This window comes from Oryzias melastigma, linkage group LG14 (assembly GCF_002922805.2).
Source record: "Oryzias melastigma strain HK-1 linkage group LG14, ASM292280v2, whole genome shotgun sequence".
Lineage (NCBI taxonomy): Eukaryota > Metazoa > Chordata > Actinopteri > Beloniformes > Adrianichthyidae > Oryzias > Oryzias melastigma.
The window spans coordinates 17838127-17855636 of record NC_050525.1 but is presented as its reverse complement, the minus strand read 5'-3'; the positions used below and the strand labels follow the sequence as shown (position 1 = coordinate 17855636).

General features: G+C 37.9%; 1 protein-coding gene across 3 annotated transcripts; it reads right to left on the bottom strand.

Moving 5' to 3' along the window:
- Positions 1 to 893: 893 nt before the first annotated feature.
- On the bottom strand, positions 894 to 15624 carry smg6 (SMG6 nonsense mediated mRNA decay factor). Of its 3 annotated transcripts, none has more exons than XM_024266832.2 (19): positions 15476 to 15624; positions 11642 to 13907; positions 10981 to 11173; positions 10178 to 10288; positions 9957 to 10063; positions 9418 to 9496; positions 9095 to 9205; positions 8667 to 8882; positions 8058 to 8119; positions 7781 to 7926; positions 7394 to 7507; positions 6977 to 7154; positions 6504 to 6723; positions 6205 to 6384; positions 5947 to 6117; positions 3894 to 4038; positions 3543 to 3802; positions 3379 to 3460; positions 894 to 3305 (listed from the first exon to the last, which is right to left on the bottom strand). In XM_024266832.2, exons 1-19 carry the CDS (start codon positions 15564 to 15566, stop codon positions 3175 to 3177), a joined length of 4863 nt encoding a protein of 1620 aa, XP_024122600.1. In that variant the 5' UTR covers positions 15567 to 15624; the 3' UTR covers positions 894 to 3174. The 3 variants fall into 3 exon arrangements, with proteins under 3 accessions (XP_024122600.1, XP_024122601.1, XP_024122602.1); XM_024266833.2 differs by having other exon boundaries at positions 5947 to 6114; XM_024266834.2 differs by having other exon boundaries at positions 6504 to 6717.
- Between the last annotated feature and the right edge of the window lie 1886 nt (positions 15625 to 17510).

Sequence of the window (17510 nt, the reverse complement as noted above, 5' to 3'; positions counted from 1 at the left end):
GCCAAGTTTTATTACATTAGATGTGCAGTTTCATTCAATTTATTTTTTTACTTTCAACAATGAAAATGTTGTGACATCAGTGTGGGCATAACACCATCATCAAGACACGAATTATAAAAGTAACTGTAATCTGTACTGGGAACAAAAAAATAAATAAAAAGGATGAGCGCAGTGTGCATGGCAGCAGAGGTTAAAGATGGACATTTCACAACAAGCTGCAGGCTGGAAAACCAACCAGCTTCCAGGAGAGGGCTCTCCGGCCTCTGATTGGCTGCTCAGCTCTCCTGTTGTCACCATGATGGGAATCGAGGCTGGCCTGTGTGGTCTGTATCCAGGCGCAGGAGTACATTCAAGCAAACGATATGGATGGATAGGCTGCTAGACTTCCTTTCTCTGACGCACAAACGTGCGTACTTGTATACTGTAAATGCAGTTGATTCTATAGAGGTGATCATAGGTATGAACATCTGCAGGGTTCACGTCATAAATTATGAACTGATGTGAATATTACCTATTAAATCATCTATTTTGTGAATTATTTTTTGTGGAACACTTATGTTTTCCCACATATGTATGCATATTTATTTAAACATTTGATAAGCAATAGGAGGATTTGCCACATCTCCTTAGGTTTGCATCTAAAGAAAGGCCGACTAAGTAACAAGAAAAACTGTTCAATTATGATGCAAGTAACCAACATAAAACATACACACAAGTAGTTTTTACCCATCATCTCAATGCAGCTTTTCTAAGCAAATCAAATATAAACATAATTTTAAAAGAAAAAAAAAAACAAAATTTTCAGGATCATAGAAACAAAACAAAAGTATTAAATTTATTCCCATCTCCATTCATTTTCGAGTAGAAGTGCCCAGTCCAGTCTGTTTTTTTTCTTTTTCAAAATCAACTAATTTAATAACAGTTATTTTTGTATAGAGTTAAAAACTTGCTGCAATGATTTATAGATTTCCATGATGCTCGGTTTGGAACAATCCATTATAGTATCATCCGCATAGAGTTGAATATTACATTTTGAGTTGCAATTTGGCAAATCATTAATAAATGAGCTACTACAATACTCGCAACTAGGTCATTTTTTATCTTGAAATATGTATTTTCTTAGTACAACTGTAGTACAAGAATGTAGAAAAAACCCCATTAAGGTTAAAGAAGTCATAGTTACCATGTTTTTCTTATGATTTGATTCTAGAAATCTTACATTAAAATTCCAGAAATCGCAAGTAGTAATTGGTAAATATTAATCCTTAAAATCATATGTAGACATTGTTAAATTATTTATATTAATTTAATAACAATCCCTCAAGCGACTATACATTTACTAACAGAATTAGAGAGCAAATTAGATAACAGTATTCAGTTTTAATAAAGCAAACAATTAGTCAACTTACTTAACGATGTTTCCTTGTGTGAGGTGTACATGTTATAAGTTTACCGGAACACCTGTACATAGACGAATAACTGATAATGTTAATTAGAAACATCCTTTCTTAAATTATTTTGATCTATTAGTGTATTGCCTGTTACACTCTATACTGTGAAATAAAAAAAATAAAAACTGGTTTAAACATACTTTTTAATGATTTAATCACCAAGATCGATAATCACCAACAAGTTAAAACTGCAACAAATCCACAAAACAAACAGAAATGGATACATCGTTGTTACGGTGAACGCACAAACATTAGCTGCTGATGGAAGTTGAAAAAGGTGGAGGATATCATCGGAAATCAATGCATTTTTACTACAAGTATTGAATGATGCAATTAACCAGAACACTTCTGTAAATGACATCAGTTTTTAAAGGAGCAGACATTTTTAGATGTGAAATATCTACAATGTGGTAATTCATTTTGATGAGATAATCCTTTTAACAGTAAATCGATACTTTTGTTCAGTATATTTTTAACACCAAATATGTTGGTCTGTCTTGAAAGTGATGTATATTTTACAGTATGTAATTAAACATTTTTGGAGTTTAGGAAGAAGATTTAACAAAAAAAAAAAAAGTAAGATAATTTGAAAAAAAAGTTGAAAAGCACAAAAAACTAGCAAACAGAAATGAAATATTACTGTTGTGTGATAATAGTTTCTGCTAAGTTACTGCCAAAAAGAACAACATCATTGTGATATACTTTGGTTCTCTCACATAGTCTAATATGTGGAGGCTTTCTGCTTTTGACTGGATAATTTGCTTGGATGAACTCAAAATCCCACTAGAATTAGTTTATTCAGTGCAAATCCTAGAACCTGGAAACCTAACACCGCCTAACAAACAAGTCCATCTGCTGCACTGCTCAAAGCAGGACATGAGTTACTTACATATACATTGGCATGCAGATCAGATAAAAGCAGATAAATAATTTAAGGTTCATCCCACTTGCAGAAAAAAACTTAGCAGATGGTTGTCAGTCTTAAAAAAAAAAAAGAAAGAAAGTAGCCTCTAAAGAATAAAACACTTTTTACAATAGGAGATTCAAAAGAAAATAATAAATCAAAAATAAGTAATTTTCGTTTCTTGAAGGGTTTTCATTGCAATGGACAAAGACACGTCAGCATTTCCTAGCTAATAGACAATACTGTACCTGCATGAGACTCCTGTGCTGATTTTCAATGGGAGTTCTGAGTTACTACAGAGTTTTTGTGTTGTCCCTCACACACACACACCCTTCAGTTGTGTTTCTCCTTGTGCTGCATTCTCTCCGCTTTGCTGCAGAGACTTAACAGTTTAAGCCTGGACCCTCAGTGAGGTGTACCATATACAGCATTCATTAATGCCTCCATCGCCAAATGAATTCTTCCTTTCCGTCTTCCCCTCCTTTCAAAAGCATGCTGCTCGCACACCGATTGTGAAGCTCAACCTACAAATCAAACCACTCCATTTAGACTACTTCTTCCTTTCAGCTCTAACCTCCTAGACTTCTTGACCTTCTGTCTCTTCCGGGGCAAGCTCGCTGATCGTAACGCACACATACTTGCAAACACTTCGTCAGGAGGGGGGATAAAGCTAACCGACTCCACCCTGCGTTGAAATAGCTCGTTTCCTTAGAAGTGCTTCTTTATCCCCTCCTTTTCTTTTCGTCGTTCACTGCTTAAGTGGCTAAACAGCAAGCAGGCTTCAGCAGTTGTGTTCCTCTGATGGCAGCTTTGTCTGCTTCAGCCCACTTTGGCCCAGCTGAGGAAGGAGGGAATGTCGCGCACGGGAACGTTGCGCGTCAACGCTTTGACACGCAGGTTGCGGTCATCTGTCAGGAGCACCACCTCTCTCTGAAGTCTCACTGTCCCATCTATGAGAGGAAATACAACTATTCACTTAAAACAATAAATTGTGCATTATGTTCACAAATGATCACTACATACTTTTCTGTGGAGGCATGAAATCTTTCGCTTTGTCTTTGCAGTAATGAAGACAACAGGATAAAATGACATCGTCGTTGTTTCCCTGAAGAGCAAAAAAAAAAAAAATGAAACCCAAATGAAAGATTTTATTTATTTTACAAATTGTAACTTTTAGACGCTCCTACCTGTTGTCCAGAAGTATCTTCACTTCTGAAGGCAATGGACTCCAGCTGGTTTCCTCGGCTGGTCAGGGCTCGGAGGCACGGTTCCCGGGCTTCAAATCCCTTCTCTAGGAAAGCCACAGCTAAGCGAGCCTTCTCCTGCACCGCCCGCACGTGGGCTGCACTGTTGTAATTGCCGCGACTGCCGGCGCTGCGCCCACGAGAACCCAGTCCTCCACCAAAAGTGTCCTGACCTTTGGCCAAGCCATCCAACTCTGTAATCACTGGCACACGAATCCCAAAACAAACATTAAACCTACAATTTCTGTTTATAGCATTTTGACTATCTTGAAACTATTTCTATTTTTGGCTTACCAATTAATGGCACGACTATTATATAACTTCCACATTGAAGGACTTTCTTCAGGCCCTCCAAGTGATCAATGAACCCGTTGGTATCAGGGACCAGAAAGAGAGGTCGGACCTCCAGTTCTAACTGACCACCTGTTTGCAGCACAGCCTGGAACAAAGATAACAAACACTCAAAATCACTCCAAGTTCCCCTTTGGCTCTACAGGCTTAGTCCGCTTTCAGTTGAAAAATGTAGCTCATGATCTAAATCCACATATTAGCAATATTTATTAAAGAAAAGTTTTTTTGAAAGTCTAACAGTTGCTATGCAAATACATTCTGTTAGTATTTATGTGTGAGATATAACCAGATGTCACGGGATATTAAGGTTTAAACAACATGAAAACCTTTTCCCCCCTTTTTTGGGGCATTTGCAGATATTTGAAGAATTTACTTTGTATAATGGTGCACAAAATACGTATTTAGCTTCGACAAACAAGCAAAAATTCCATCCCTCTTCTGACCATAAGCGAGCAGTTTGGTCAAAAGAGTTAAAATGATGGAGCAATCATTAGAAAATTAAAGAATCCATGCAGGATCTCACCTAGAGATACAAATGATTCAAACAATCCAAAACGTGGCTTTTTAACTGCCTAATATTGTATAGTAGGGCTGTCACGATTAGTCACGACTGTGTCGACTATTAAAATAGTCCACGACTAAATTAATAGTCGATTAGTTGTTTGTTTTTTAGTCTCTAACTATAGTCCACACTTTCTAATCCTGCATCTGCCATTGACTTTGACTATGTCTTTGTCTGCATGTGTTAATATATTTTGAAATAGTTTATATATATTTTATTAAGCATATGTTCTGAAGCTTTAAAAAAAAAATACTTGTACGCTTTTATTTAGATTTTCATTTGATTCAAGTCTTGCTTTAATACCAGAAACAAGTGAAGGAAAGAAGCTGCATAATTCATTAGAGGCTTAACAAACTATCATCCAAATTGTCTTCATTTTTAGTTGGAATAAAGTGTGTTTTACATCCAGTTCATCCATAACTCAGTTAATCGAAAAAAAAAATAATAATCAGTGATTAGACGACTGTTAAAATAATCACTTGTGGCATCCCTATTGCATAGTCCAACTGTGTTCCAGTTTCATCTAACATAGAACTTCCCCAACATCTTCTGTTGTAATTGCATGGAAGTGATTTATTTGCAAACTCATCATTTTTCAGCAATGATAAATTTGACTAAAAACCATTAAAAATTGGTCCCTGGTTCTCAATTAATACTTGTATGAATAACTAACCCGTGTGTAAAAAAAACAGTGTTCTTTTCTCTTTTAAATCAGTTTTACCATTACCAAAACAGCAAAAGCTAAAAAAAAGTTAGTCCTGGCAGCCCTACCATACAATATTAGACAGTCAAATATTTACATTTTAGATTCTTTCTGTGCTAATTCTCAAAAAGGGTTAAATCTCTGTGCACCTATAACACATTATAATATTAACTTATTATACAGTGAGAGCCTTTAAAATGAAAATATGAAAAGAGGAAATAACTTAAATGATCAGGCTCAATTAATGGTGTATATTGCAATTATCGCTACAAAAAGCTGCAATAAAAGGTGTAACCAGATCAAGTTTAATTATTTCAAATATGATCAGGGAAAAGTACACTGTGACTTGAAATGTTTTCAAATAGGAATTCCTATTAATTCTTTAGTTTTTGCTATTGGGGCTTTCGGTTTGTGGTCTGTGCCTTTTTTAATATTTACTCAATTACTTCAATTTAATTTTAAACACGTTTTTTAAATGTGTTTGTAGCACATTCTTATAAAAAAAACATTTGTTTAAGATCTGTGAGGTCACGTCAAGCGGATTTGCAGTATTGCTTCTAGTTAAATTTGTTTAAAGTTGAATATTTGAATATTTCTTTTGAAATCTTTAACAGTTACACAATAAGGTTTCATAACATGGAATATATAGTGTGTATCAGAAGAAAGCCTCAATTCTACATTTATGAAATGTCAGTTTTACAGAACGACTCACATTACAAATATGACCGTACCTGTATTTTGTCCCAACGCTTCTGCCGCTGTGCCAGTTTGTTAGTGAGGGCGTGATGTCGAGCCTTCAGCTGTCGGATGTCATTCTCACTGTGTCCCCCTCCATCAAAGTCTTCCTCCTCTTCCTCTGATGCTGAAAGCGACGACTCTGCCTCCAGTATCACATCCGCCTGCTTAAAACAAACAAAATTCGCATTGTTCACAATCCTGTATTCAATTCATTGAGTAACTTACAGATGACACAAATATGAGACGTTCACCTCGTTTTCTGTTAAAGAGTCCTGCCTATTTCTTGTATCGACCAATTGGCTGTTTGAAGCGGAAGTTGCCACAGAGATGTATTTTCCTCCCTTGAAGGCCAGCAGAGGCTCTTCTTGTCCACACAAAGCCTCTAGAAAATACTTCAGTACCGTCACTCTCTTGCAGTCGGCTGCTATTGCCTGAGGCAGGGAAATAGAAAGGCATGTAAACACAGGAAGTGTGTTAACCAAGCAAATGGAGTCCATTTTTTTCAAAATACATCCAGATTATTGAAAATAAGTGTACTGCTCTATCTCACCATGTCAGTGTGTTTGTCTATGTAACAGGGCTCTTGTGGTGCAGCTAACAGCGGTACAAAGCCAGCGAGCAGCTTGTCTTCCTTCAACTGAAGAACCGTCAATTCCTCGTCGCTTTCCAATTCGTCACTATCGACTTTGTACAGCAGCACTTCCTCGTGGTCCACGTGTGCCAGCACATTACACAAGTTAGCCAGGTACTGCCAAACATCAGGGCTGCAGCTTGGAAGAGAAATCAACCGTCAGGTGTTTGTACAAACCATGCAAATTTGGTCTTGTTAGATAACTGCGACAGCTCTTCATCTGCAGCAAACAAGTCATTTTAGAGTCTCTGCACACAATCCAATTCACTAGTTGATGAAAATAATCATCTGTGGTTTCTTAATGTCTGAAAAAATGAACCAAAATGCTGAAACTTCTAAACAAGTTTGTGTTCGTTTACAGTAAACCTCCAATACTGGAGATATATACTCACTCTATGCCACATGGTGGTGGGTTCCACTGGTGTGGGTGTCCTAACATCCAGTCAGACCAGACTTTGATGCCTGGCAGCAGTTCCCTCAGATCCAAAGGGAAGGCAGAAACTCTGACCATCCCCTTCGGCTCCCCCGTTTTCTCCTCCTCCTCCTCTCCATCTGCCACCTGGACGGATTCTGAAAGAGGGAGAAGCGGGAAAAACATGGAAGCTTTAATAATTGAGCAGAAATGAGTGTGATTTAGCTTCAATTAAGACATGGTCACAATGTGATGAGAAATTAACTTGCTAGATCTCAAAGACGTCTTTAATGTTTAACAAAATGAAAAGATGGTTTTTACTACAGGGTAAAACAAATTTAAAATACACATAGATGGAGTATCAGACAAAGGAACTGATCGTCTTCAGTGAGTTTACCTGCAGGGATCTCTTTAAGAAGCTCTGTGCAGCGCTGCACCAGCAATGCAAACATGCCAAGCCCCAATGCAGTGCTTTGTTCTTGTAAAACGGATCGGGTTTCTCCCTCCTCGCCTAAAAGAGGAAGAAAAAAAAACAAAAAAAACAGTTTATTCATTTGGAATCCTTAGCCATGGCATTTTTTCAAGACACTGAAATATCACAACTCAACCCAGACATTATGAAGCACTGATTACCAAACATTCAGACAAACTCAATTCAATTCCTCAATTAAAAAAAAAAAAAAAATGAATATTTGATCAAACAGAATTTCTTTGTAAAAACCAGGTTGATCACTTATGGGGGTTATGCATCAATATGTCTTTGTGTGAACACTGAGAAATGTACCTTTGCTTTGAGCATTGTGTACAGCAAACATGTTGATTGTGATGATTTGTAAAATGTTGGTGCTTCCCAGCAGCGAGGCGCCGTGTTGTAGCAGTGTTTTAAACTCCTGTATGACACGGCTCGCCACGCCAGGAAAGGACTCCATACTGCACAAAGATACGGCACACATTCATATAGACGAAACACAAAATGTAGTTTAGATTACTGTGCTATTGGAAAAAAAAAAACATTAAATCCATGTTAAATAAGACTTGGAAAACACAAGTTTACAACTTACCCTACTTTGGTGAAGAGCTTCCCGTGAGCATGAAGGAAACTCAGAATAAATCTCTTTTTTAGCTGCAGAAAAAAGAGAGAAATAAGTGCATGACTGATTTCTATGCATTATTATTTACCAACAAATCACTGTAAAACCACAAGAATACAATTTTATCAAGACATACAAGTCAAATGAAGGGTTGGGACTGAATAACAGGAAATTTTATGCACAAATTAATTCTACAAGAATGAAATACCTGCAACATATGTGCATACTTTTAATCTCAACAAGAAAAAAAGGATCCAACACAGTTCATGGTTTTACTATAAAATTTAACACAAACAGAAAAAATAAAATAAAATAAAATAATAGAAATATATGCCAACAATTCTTAAAGACTGTCTCCAATGTGTTATAAATATGAGAATAGTTGAAAAAATATGAAAAAAACCTAAACTAAAACATAAAATATATTTAAATGTAAGTAAGGTAATGACATTATAAAAATCAAAAACACAATTTGAAGTAAAAAAAAAAACACAAAATTGTATTCTATCTAATAAAAAATGCATGAAATATTGAACTGTGTCTGTAGACATAAGAAATAAAAGCATAAAGCCGTCTTACATCAGTAGCACTTAGACTGCCCAGCTCCCCGTCCTGCTCAGAGTCTCTGCTGGACTCGCTGCCCCCTCTTTTGTTAGAGGGCGTTGCTGTTTGACCGTTAGGACGAATCCAAATCTCCACACGTGAGCTCTCTTCGTCTTTTCTTCTCCCTCTTACTGCTGGACCCTGGGAGCCCCCTTCATTTTCCTGTCTTCTCCTTCGCTCAAGCTGCTCTGCCTGTGAACACAAAGTCAACAGGCATGAAGCACAAGATTTTGGTTGTCCAGTGATCAATCAGATTTAATTTTCTTGAAGAAATGCTTTTTATTTCATACAAATTTGATCCCACTCATTCTACACGCTTTAGTGATTATTCTGAAAAAGTTCAGATGCAAAATTCTGACCCAAAATGTGAAATGTTTTCAAATTGCATTTTCCAAACCTCTTACCTTACGCTTAGCTTCCTCAAACAGGCTCATCAGGCTTTCCTTCGCCGTCAAGATTGGGTTGGAAGCAGCTAAACTCCGCATGTAGTAATAAACGGCATCTAGTTTCCGCTTCTGCAGAGAAAATCACATGAGAATACACAAAATAAAGAAAAAAATAGTTAATGTTTTATTATTCTTCACAACTGAATATCATCTTCAGAATACGTGACATTTTTTGCTGTAATTTTCTTTTTGAAAATGCCTGAATTTCTATACTGAGCAAGTAAACAGGAAAAGAGGCAAAAGGTTCCACATCTCAAACTAACACAAAAGATTTAACTCACTGTGTAGATCGCCAAAAGAGCCAGCTGGTTATACGGTCGTCCATTTTTGGGGGCAATCTGTTGAGCTTTTAGATACCAGCTATAAAAAACAAGCAGAAGAAGAAACAAGTTATAGAAACATAAGGATAAAATGTATTAACATTAAACTATTTTCCAGGTGCCTTTATATATTCTTCTCCCTCTGAGACTAAACACTGACGTACTTTAAGTTAAGAAACTAACAACTAATAATATCACTTTTGAGGCTGACATTTGTTATGGTTGAGATTTCACAGAATTACCCCAAAACTGTGACCACAATAAAAAAAAAGAAAATCTGAGAAATACAATAATGACCTCTGGTTTGAACATTTCCAGTCTAACAGGCAAAAGCAACAAACTTCCATGAATTTCTTTCAACAAGAAACTTTTGAGTATTTTTTCACCTTGAAAAAAACAAGGTATAAAGTGTCATCTCTGGATTAAATTTGACTAAAGTAATGTTTCTTTAAAACAAAACTTGTTTTAAACTATGCAACTGTTTTGAACGGATAGTTTACCTGCGAGCTTTGCCGTAGTTTGAGGAATCTGTGGCTTGTTCTCTGTAGCGCGCTATATCCCCCTGACAAATCATGCATCTCTGAGCACTTATGAGCGCATACTTCACCTGAAATACACAAAACAAGATAAATCAATAAATGTTAAGGCAGAAATGTAATATAATATATAAATACAACAGTAAAACTCCAGGTTCTATGCAAAAAAAGTGTTACTAGTTTACCGTTTTGCGTAACGGCCGAGCCCTGATGGCCATCCCATCCATATAATCCTCTAACGTGAACTGGTACACCGTCTGCAGCTTCTGAAGGAGTGTATCGAAGAATTGTGCCCCCTGTGAAACAGTGTGTAAAGTTTATATTAGAAAGAGTTATTGTTTATAACATAACTTTTATATCTTCAAAGTCCCGCATTTTGCAAATCTTATTTTAACAAATAATTATAGTTAAAAAAGACATTGTTCCCTCGCTATATCTTGTTCCACCTTTCGTAGTATCTCTATTTTGTAGATTTTTTTCAGAGTAATTCTTGATTTTTTTTTTAATAATGTTCACTGTAAATGTGCGTTCTGATTGACTGTTGACCTTGTTAATCATTCTCCTTGGTGCCCTGTCTCCAGTACAGTGTATTCAGCTTGACAAATCTACATAAATATAAGATCTTTCTTTTAATTCGTTAATACTGGACTGATTTTTCTAAAAAAGTTAGAACTTTGAGAGTTTAAAGAGCAAGAAGTGTAAAAATGTGTTTGAGAAAAATGTATAAAATGCGTGGTGATGGGATTTACAGCCTTAAACATTTCAAATGTTTGTGGATTTCACCTATCGCTGGTAATTTTTAGAACATAACCCCTGCGAGAAATGAGGGAACATTGTAATTCCGAGCTAAATCAAATTCTCATTTACCGGTATATGCAACGATGGAAGTGTTTATTACCAAAATGATGTTAGAAACAGGACAATAAGATTTAATCAGTTTTTTAAACATAACAAAAAGGTCACTAGTCATCTCAGTCTAACTCCTTACCTCATCCAGCAGAGTGAGCAGCATGTTCCTGATGTGGGGGGTGTTGTCGTAGGAGGGGTCCTTAAGAAGCTGCCGAAAACGTTCGATCACTTGATAGAACACATTCTTCCACAACGCCTGATCCACGTTCTGAGAGTCGGAGAATTCGATGTCTGTCAGGATGACTTGCTCGTACAATCTCAAAAGGTCAGCTCTGAAAGGTTTGGGACGCACAGAAGAACAGGGTGTGTGAGTTTTTAAATGTATGAAACTCAAAAGACCAATGTAACAATTTAAAGACCAAATCTGATCATATTTTGAGGCATTTTAAAAGCTTTTCCAGTGGTGTTTGATTATGTTTTGCCATTTTTAGCCAAAATTAGAAGAAAAAAAAAACTCTTGTATTCAGGAACATAGTTTCTGCAGAGTGGCAGTAGTTCTATAATTTTTTGAGTAATGCGTGGGATTGGAGCAGAGAGCTTGTGGCCCACCCATCTTATTTCTTATGTTTTAAATCAACTCTTTTCCAAACTGAATGTTTTTGTCTGCTCCTGATTCACAATGATTTAAATAAAGAAATACTCAGAAATGCAACTATAAGCTCCATTTTCTTAATACATATCCTCCATTATCAGAAAAATGCCCCAAAAATACAATTTCACCAGAAAAAAAACCTTCTCACCTGAGCTGGGCCATGCGATCCAGTCCATCAGCGCTCACTCTGTCCCTCGACATCAGGTTACTCAGCTGGACCTCATGTGCATCTGCAGCCCTCAGCATCCTCCCCATTTCACCTCTGGTTTGTTGCTCCGTATCTTCAACATTCAAAGAACCTTCTCCGCCAGACTGAGAATATCCCCTGTAGCTTCCACTGAGCTGACCAGCACCGTGGCTCGCATACATACCATTAGATTGAGGTATCTGGTAGGGGCCCATGTTATAAGCATACGGAAAGCTGTGGCTGGTTGGGGTGTTGGGACTGTGAAGACTATTGGTGGCCATGGGGTAGCAATAGGGGTTATCAGAACTTTGGAATTTATAGTAAGCCATAGCAGCAGCCTGCTGGGATTGAAAATGTTCTCCCTGGACCGGAGGACTGCCCGCTACCTCATCGTCTGTGTCTAGAAAATGAAGCTGCCCGTGGACAGCTCCACTCTGAAGATATACGGGATGTTTCAGGGAAGAATGGAGTGAGGGCTGAGTGTTCGAAAGAGCGGGTTTCTGATCCGGGTTGTTGGGATCCCACAGCCGCCTCATGCCTCCGCGACCTCCTCTGCTCCTGCCAGCTGCTCCTCCTCGAAGTCCCCCGGAAAAAAGCCGTTGTCCGATCTCGGGTGAATGGGAGATGTCGGTGCGAGCAGGAAGCACCAGGATGCCTCCGCCTCTGCCGCGAGGAACCAAACCTTGCTTGTGGTTCTGCGTGTCCCCGCTCTGAGTCTGGGCACTCAAATGCTTTTCTTCAGAAGACTTTAAAGTTATCTGCCCCCTGCCTTTGTTGGATTTTGGCGCGTTTCTGTCCTCCCCTTGTCTCTCTGCATTCTTTTTCCCTTCTCCCCCTCTTCTTCTTCTCTTCCTTCTCTCCTCAGCTCTCTCGCTTAAGTCGCTCCTTTCCAAAGATTCTGAAGAAGAATGCCTACTGTTTGTCCAGCTTTGTAAATGGCCTCTCCGTCCATCACGGTAGTCCATCCTGTCGGCATTGTGCCCAGGGTTCAGTCCTCGGCCAGGACCATCTTGACTCGTCGCGCTGCTGGCTGAGCTACTGCTGTAAGTTCTATTTCGTGAGTGACGAATATCTGATCTAGAATAGCGTTTGGATGCTATAGCAACTGGACTGGATCCATGTCTATCACTTCGGTCTGTATTTCTTTGCGTCTTGTCATGCTTCCCAGCATCCGTGGAAGTGCTGCTGTCTTTTCTGTCCCTGACTTGTTTGCGATTATCTCTTCCTTTACTTTGCTGCGTCTCAGATGCTTTATTTGTCATTTTTCCATCTACTTCCAATCGCCTCTTATTTCTGTCCTTCTCTGTTGTACTTGAATTGCTTTTTCGTCTGCTACTGTTATTTTCTCCTTTAGATTCCCACTTCTTTTCCTTTTCTCTCTCCTCTCCCTTTTTTGCATCGTCCTTTGTTTCAGTAGGTTGACCTTTCTTTTCTTTATCAGTCACTGGTCGTCCCCTGCATGATGACTCTCCGCTGGCTTTGCCTACACCTCTGGTTTTATCTTTCTCTTTTATGCTCAGTTTTTCAACGTTGCTTGTAATGTTCTTTACAGATAAGTCGATGGGTAACACAGGCTTTTCTCCACCTCGGCTTTCCTCACTGCATTTGGAAATTATATCCACGTTCTGTCTTGGTTTAGCTTTATCTTTCCCTCTCTGTTTCTGTGTAGATTTATCTTTGTCTCTTGTTTTTGCACTTAGCTGGGCCTGTGGCTCAGGGTTTTGCTCATGCTTCCTAGTCTGAGGGGTATCTTGATCTTTTCCAGCACTTAAATCCTTTCCTTGAATATTTCTGCGAGTTCCCGGTTGATAAAACTCTCTGTCTGGTTTTCGAGCTTTCTTTACAGTTTTAGCAGCCTTTTCTACTTCTTGATGCTCTTCATCAAATGCATCTCCTTTAAGATGCGCCAGGCTGCTCTCTCTGCAGTTTTTACTAAGGCTGCCATCCCCTTTCATGGTGCTTTCTTCCCCTTTTTTGGTACTGGATTCACCATCAGTGCATCCTTGTCTGTTCGAGACGCTTCCTGCCTCTCCTTTCTTTTCGTTCCTGATTGACTGATCCAGTTTTGAGGTGTCCGATGGAAGGAGGTGGTTTTGAGCAGTTTCTCCTTCCTCACTGTCACGGGGACAACGTCCACTTCCGGCAGCAGGTTGGTAACGCTGAAGATCAGGACGCTTGCTTTCACGCTTCTTGTGATGCTTTTGGACCTGATGATTTTGATGCTCCACTGTGGAGAGCAAAAATTTAGTTTGTAAAGGAAAAAGAAATGACAAATTAATGCCTTAAGGTGTGCCATCTGAATCTCTGGAGAACCTATTAGGACTTTGGGACTTTTAAGCATTGAAGAGCTCTTGGACTCATCCCAAATAACCAGGTCTATAAGTGGGACTGCCAGATAAAAGCAGAGTAGGGTTCTTATTACACACCAACAAAAGTTAGCATTGATTTTAGGAGCATTATGCCAAAAATATATGACCCACCTGTCACAAACGATTATTTTAATATTTGACTAATCAGTCGACAAATCAGGTCATCCACTAACTGGATGTAAAGCACACATCTTAACCATCATTAGCTTTAAACTCACTAAAAACTAGATATATAGCATTGCCTGTGATAATGCTAGTCTGAATGCTGTAGGCTGAATTTGGCCGCTGAATATGCTACTGCTGATAGCTTAAGATGCTGAAATTGATAGCTAAAAACACTTAAGCTGATAGCTGAAAACGGCGAAGATGATAGCCAGCTAAAATATTAGATAAATGCCAAATTAGCCAAAAAATAAAAAAAAAGCTAAAGATAGAAAAAACAGCTATCATGTAGCAGAAATATTAGCTAAACTCCAAAATAGCCTAAAAAGAACTTAATAAATGACAAAATAGTCTAAAAAGCTAGCAGAAAGCCATTATAACTTTCAACTTTACTAAACTCTGACTCCATATAATTTAAAGTAATGACTAATCAACTATGAAATTAGTCGTTGACTATTTTAATAATTAATTAGTCGACTGATTGTCGCAGCCCTTCCCACCTCCCCTTGCCATTGCTGAGAACTCTCTGTTTACGTGTTCTCCTGCTAGCTTACAGTTCATCACACCCCTAAACAAACATTACTAGTGCAACAAAAATGGCGAGCAATATTGGAGCTACCCAGCTGTACAGTTTTAAGCAAGGTTCCAGCTCAGATAAGAGAAACTAAAGCATTAATATTGTCTTCTACAAGTGGATACATCAAAATAGAGCAGAATAGAGCAGCACCATATGTTAGAATGACTTAACGAATATTTTTAGCATTATAAAAATAAAAGTTTCACAAGGAAACTGATCGTCTGCAAAAACAGAAAATCAGTAACAGGATTTAAATTATTCATAACTAAACCTATCGACATATTTTTCCCCGAAAAAACAACAAATTTCTTTTACATTGATTAGCTGTGTCGGATAATTGACATGGTACCTGGTAGAAGCGGAAGTAGACGTTACCCCATTATATCTTATCGTCAAAGTAAGAGTTTAAGTCCTAAATAATTAACGGTTAAAATAAAAAGGGTGCCATTTGGAAAACATTGTAAAATATGTAAAATATTATCAAGGTGACTCTAGTTTTAAGTAGAGCTTGAAGAAGTAAAGTCCCAAGACTGGAGAAAAAGCTCAAAGCTAAATGCTAACAACATGAGCTAGTTTCAAACTTAGCAACTTAAACAGCTGCACTTAACTGACTTGACTAGCTTCCTACGTAACATTTTTTGACTTTTTCACAACGACCTTCATTTAAACAACATTATAACATCTCACCTGTAACACACTCAGTAATATTGGATGAGTTCAAAGCTTCAGCTCGTAGTTCCGCAGCTGAGATTCGCACTCTGTCCAGTTCGTTCGCCATCTTTGTTTTCACAGAAACACAACAAGTACGGGAGCCGAGGTGGACCAACCGCCTGTAACTTCTGAAAAAGCGAAGGAAGGCAGAGATTGACCATATAGACGAGAGAGAACACTGCCGATTTTCCCCAGATGTTTGTAAAAAGTTTTTTGTCTTGTTTGTAAAAAGTGTTCTTAAAAAAAGACAATAAAATAAAATTAAATTAGTCTCTACAGAAAAATGAAAATTATATTATTAGAAATTTTCCAAAATAATTAGACTACTGAAATGTCTTAAAATTATTATTTCTAATTAGCAGACCCCTATATAATTTTAATTTTAAATCTACTGTTTTATTTAGTCCCATTGTTTTGTTGTTGGATTGATTACTTTGCAATGAAATATCGCTAAACCTTTTTTTAATTTATTTTAATAAAATATTTGAAGATATACTACAGTATTATATTATGAATTATTGACCACCAAGAAATGAGAGAACACAAATTTTGCAAAACACAAGCTGTTTTATGTAGGATTGTTCACTATAAGTCCCCGCTAGAAGTGTCATACTTCACAAGTGTACTCTCACAATTAAAATTAAATTTAATTTCTAGATAAATGTATGTGATGGGGTAATGTAGCTTGGTAATTTGCTAAGATTATTATTATTAGCTGTATATTGCATAAGAAGAGTCTTAAATTATTGCATTTTTTGCATAAAACTATCCAGGAAGCCACAGGAGTAGATAGCATTATGCCCACTAGATGTCAGGATTGGTTATATAATTTCATGTTTGAAACCTACTATCCAATTCCTTTGCCTTTGGGGGTTGAAATTGGCCCAACTTTCTCCATCCTTCTTTGAAGGTACTTTTTCATTCATTAATAAACACCTGCATATTTTTTTTCCTGACTAACGCAGACGATTCTAACATTAACTGAGTTTACAAACTGTGACGGGAGCCATATGCATGTGCACCCCATAAAAGGCTGAAATGCAAAGAGTTCATGCAGACATCATCAATGTAAGTGATGCCAGAATAAACAGCTTCATTCCCCTAGCAACACCAAGTTAAAGGGCCAGTCCTAACACTTCTTCAGCCAACAATGCTTCATTAAAAAAGTACTTCTAATTCACCAAATTATTCATGTAAAGTGTTTGTTGCTCTTCTGAGGTAGAAGGATTCACATACTTGTCTCACATTTTGATAGCTCATTTGCATTCAGTTTAGTACTACTAAATAAGTACTCCTAAATCTTAAAAGCAGCAGATGGGAGTGGAATGAAACAGCTAAAATACCTTATATATATTTTTGATTTCATGGTTTATACTTCCATGACAATATTATATTTCCCCTCTTTAATCCTAACCTCTTGAATCTTGAGAAAAGAAAGGAAATCCCTTAAATAAAACTGACATACAGCTACAGGCGTGACATTGTAGCTACTATTATAGTCGTGTATTTATGATGCCTTCTTCCCATATAAGGAGCAGCATGAAGAAGCTTGTGAGTGAATGCTGTTATATTGTAGCGAGAGCATAGCAGTGGTTCTCGCTGAAGCGCTGGCACACCAGGGGTTGTAGAATGTTTCGTGTCTGCGGTGGAGAGATGTGAAAAAGAGGGGGGCTGCCGGAAGTGGTGGGCGTGTGTATCCCAGGGTGTGTGTGTGTGTCTGTGCAGGGTTGTGATTGTCAGTGCTGCACCACGGTGCAGGTAGAGCAATGCAGGATGACAAGAGCCACAAAAGGACAGGGAAGAGGAGGTAGTAAGGAATGAGAGGGGGAGAGAAATGAGGAGGTATGATGCAGGAGGATGCCAGAGAACAGGAAGGGGAGACAGCGGGAATACAGATGAGAAGCTGGGAGTTTTTACAGGTCAATCTGTGACACCCAGGAGTGGGGAGTTCCAAGCAAGTCGTGTCTCAATCTGTCCTGGTCCCATTTCCGTTTTTTTTTTTTTTTTTTTT

What these genes read in the sequence shown, in the direction of transcription:
- smg6 (XM_024266832.2), bottom strand. Translation starts at nt 15,566, where the DNA reads ATGGCGAACGAACTGGACAGAGTGCGAATCTCAGCTGCGGAACTACGA. An exon ending in AAGCTCTTCACCAAAGTAGG is followed by an intron (nt 7,927 to 8,057) that starts GTAAGTTGTAAA and finishes ATCTTTGTGCAG; the next exon opens with TATGGAGTCCTTTCCTGGCG. An exon ending in AATAGTCGTGCCATTAATTG is followed by an intron (nt 3,803 to 3,893) that starts GTAAGCCAAAAA and finishes TTCGTGTGCCAG; the next exon opens with TGATTACAGAGTTGGATGGC.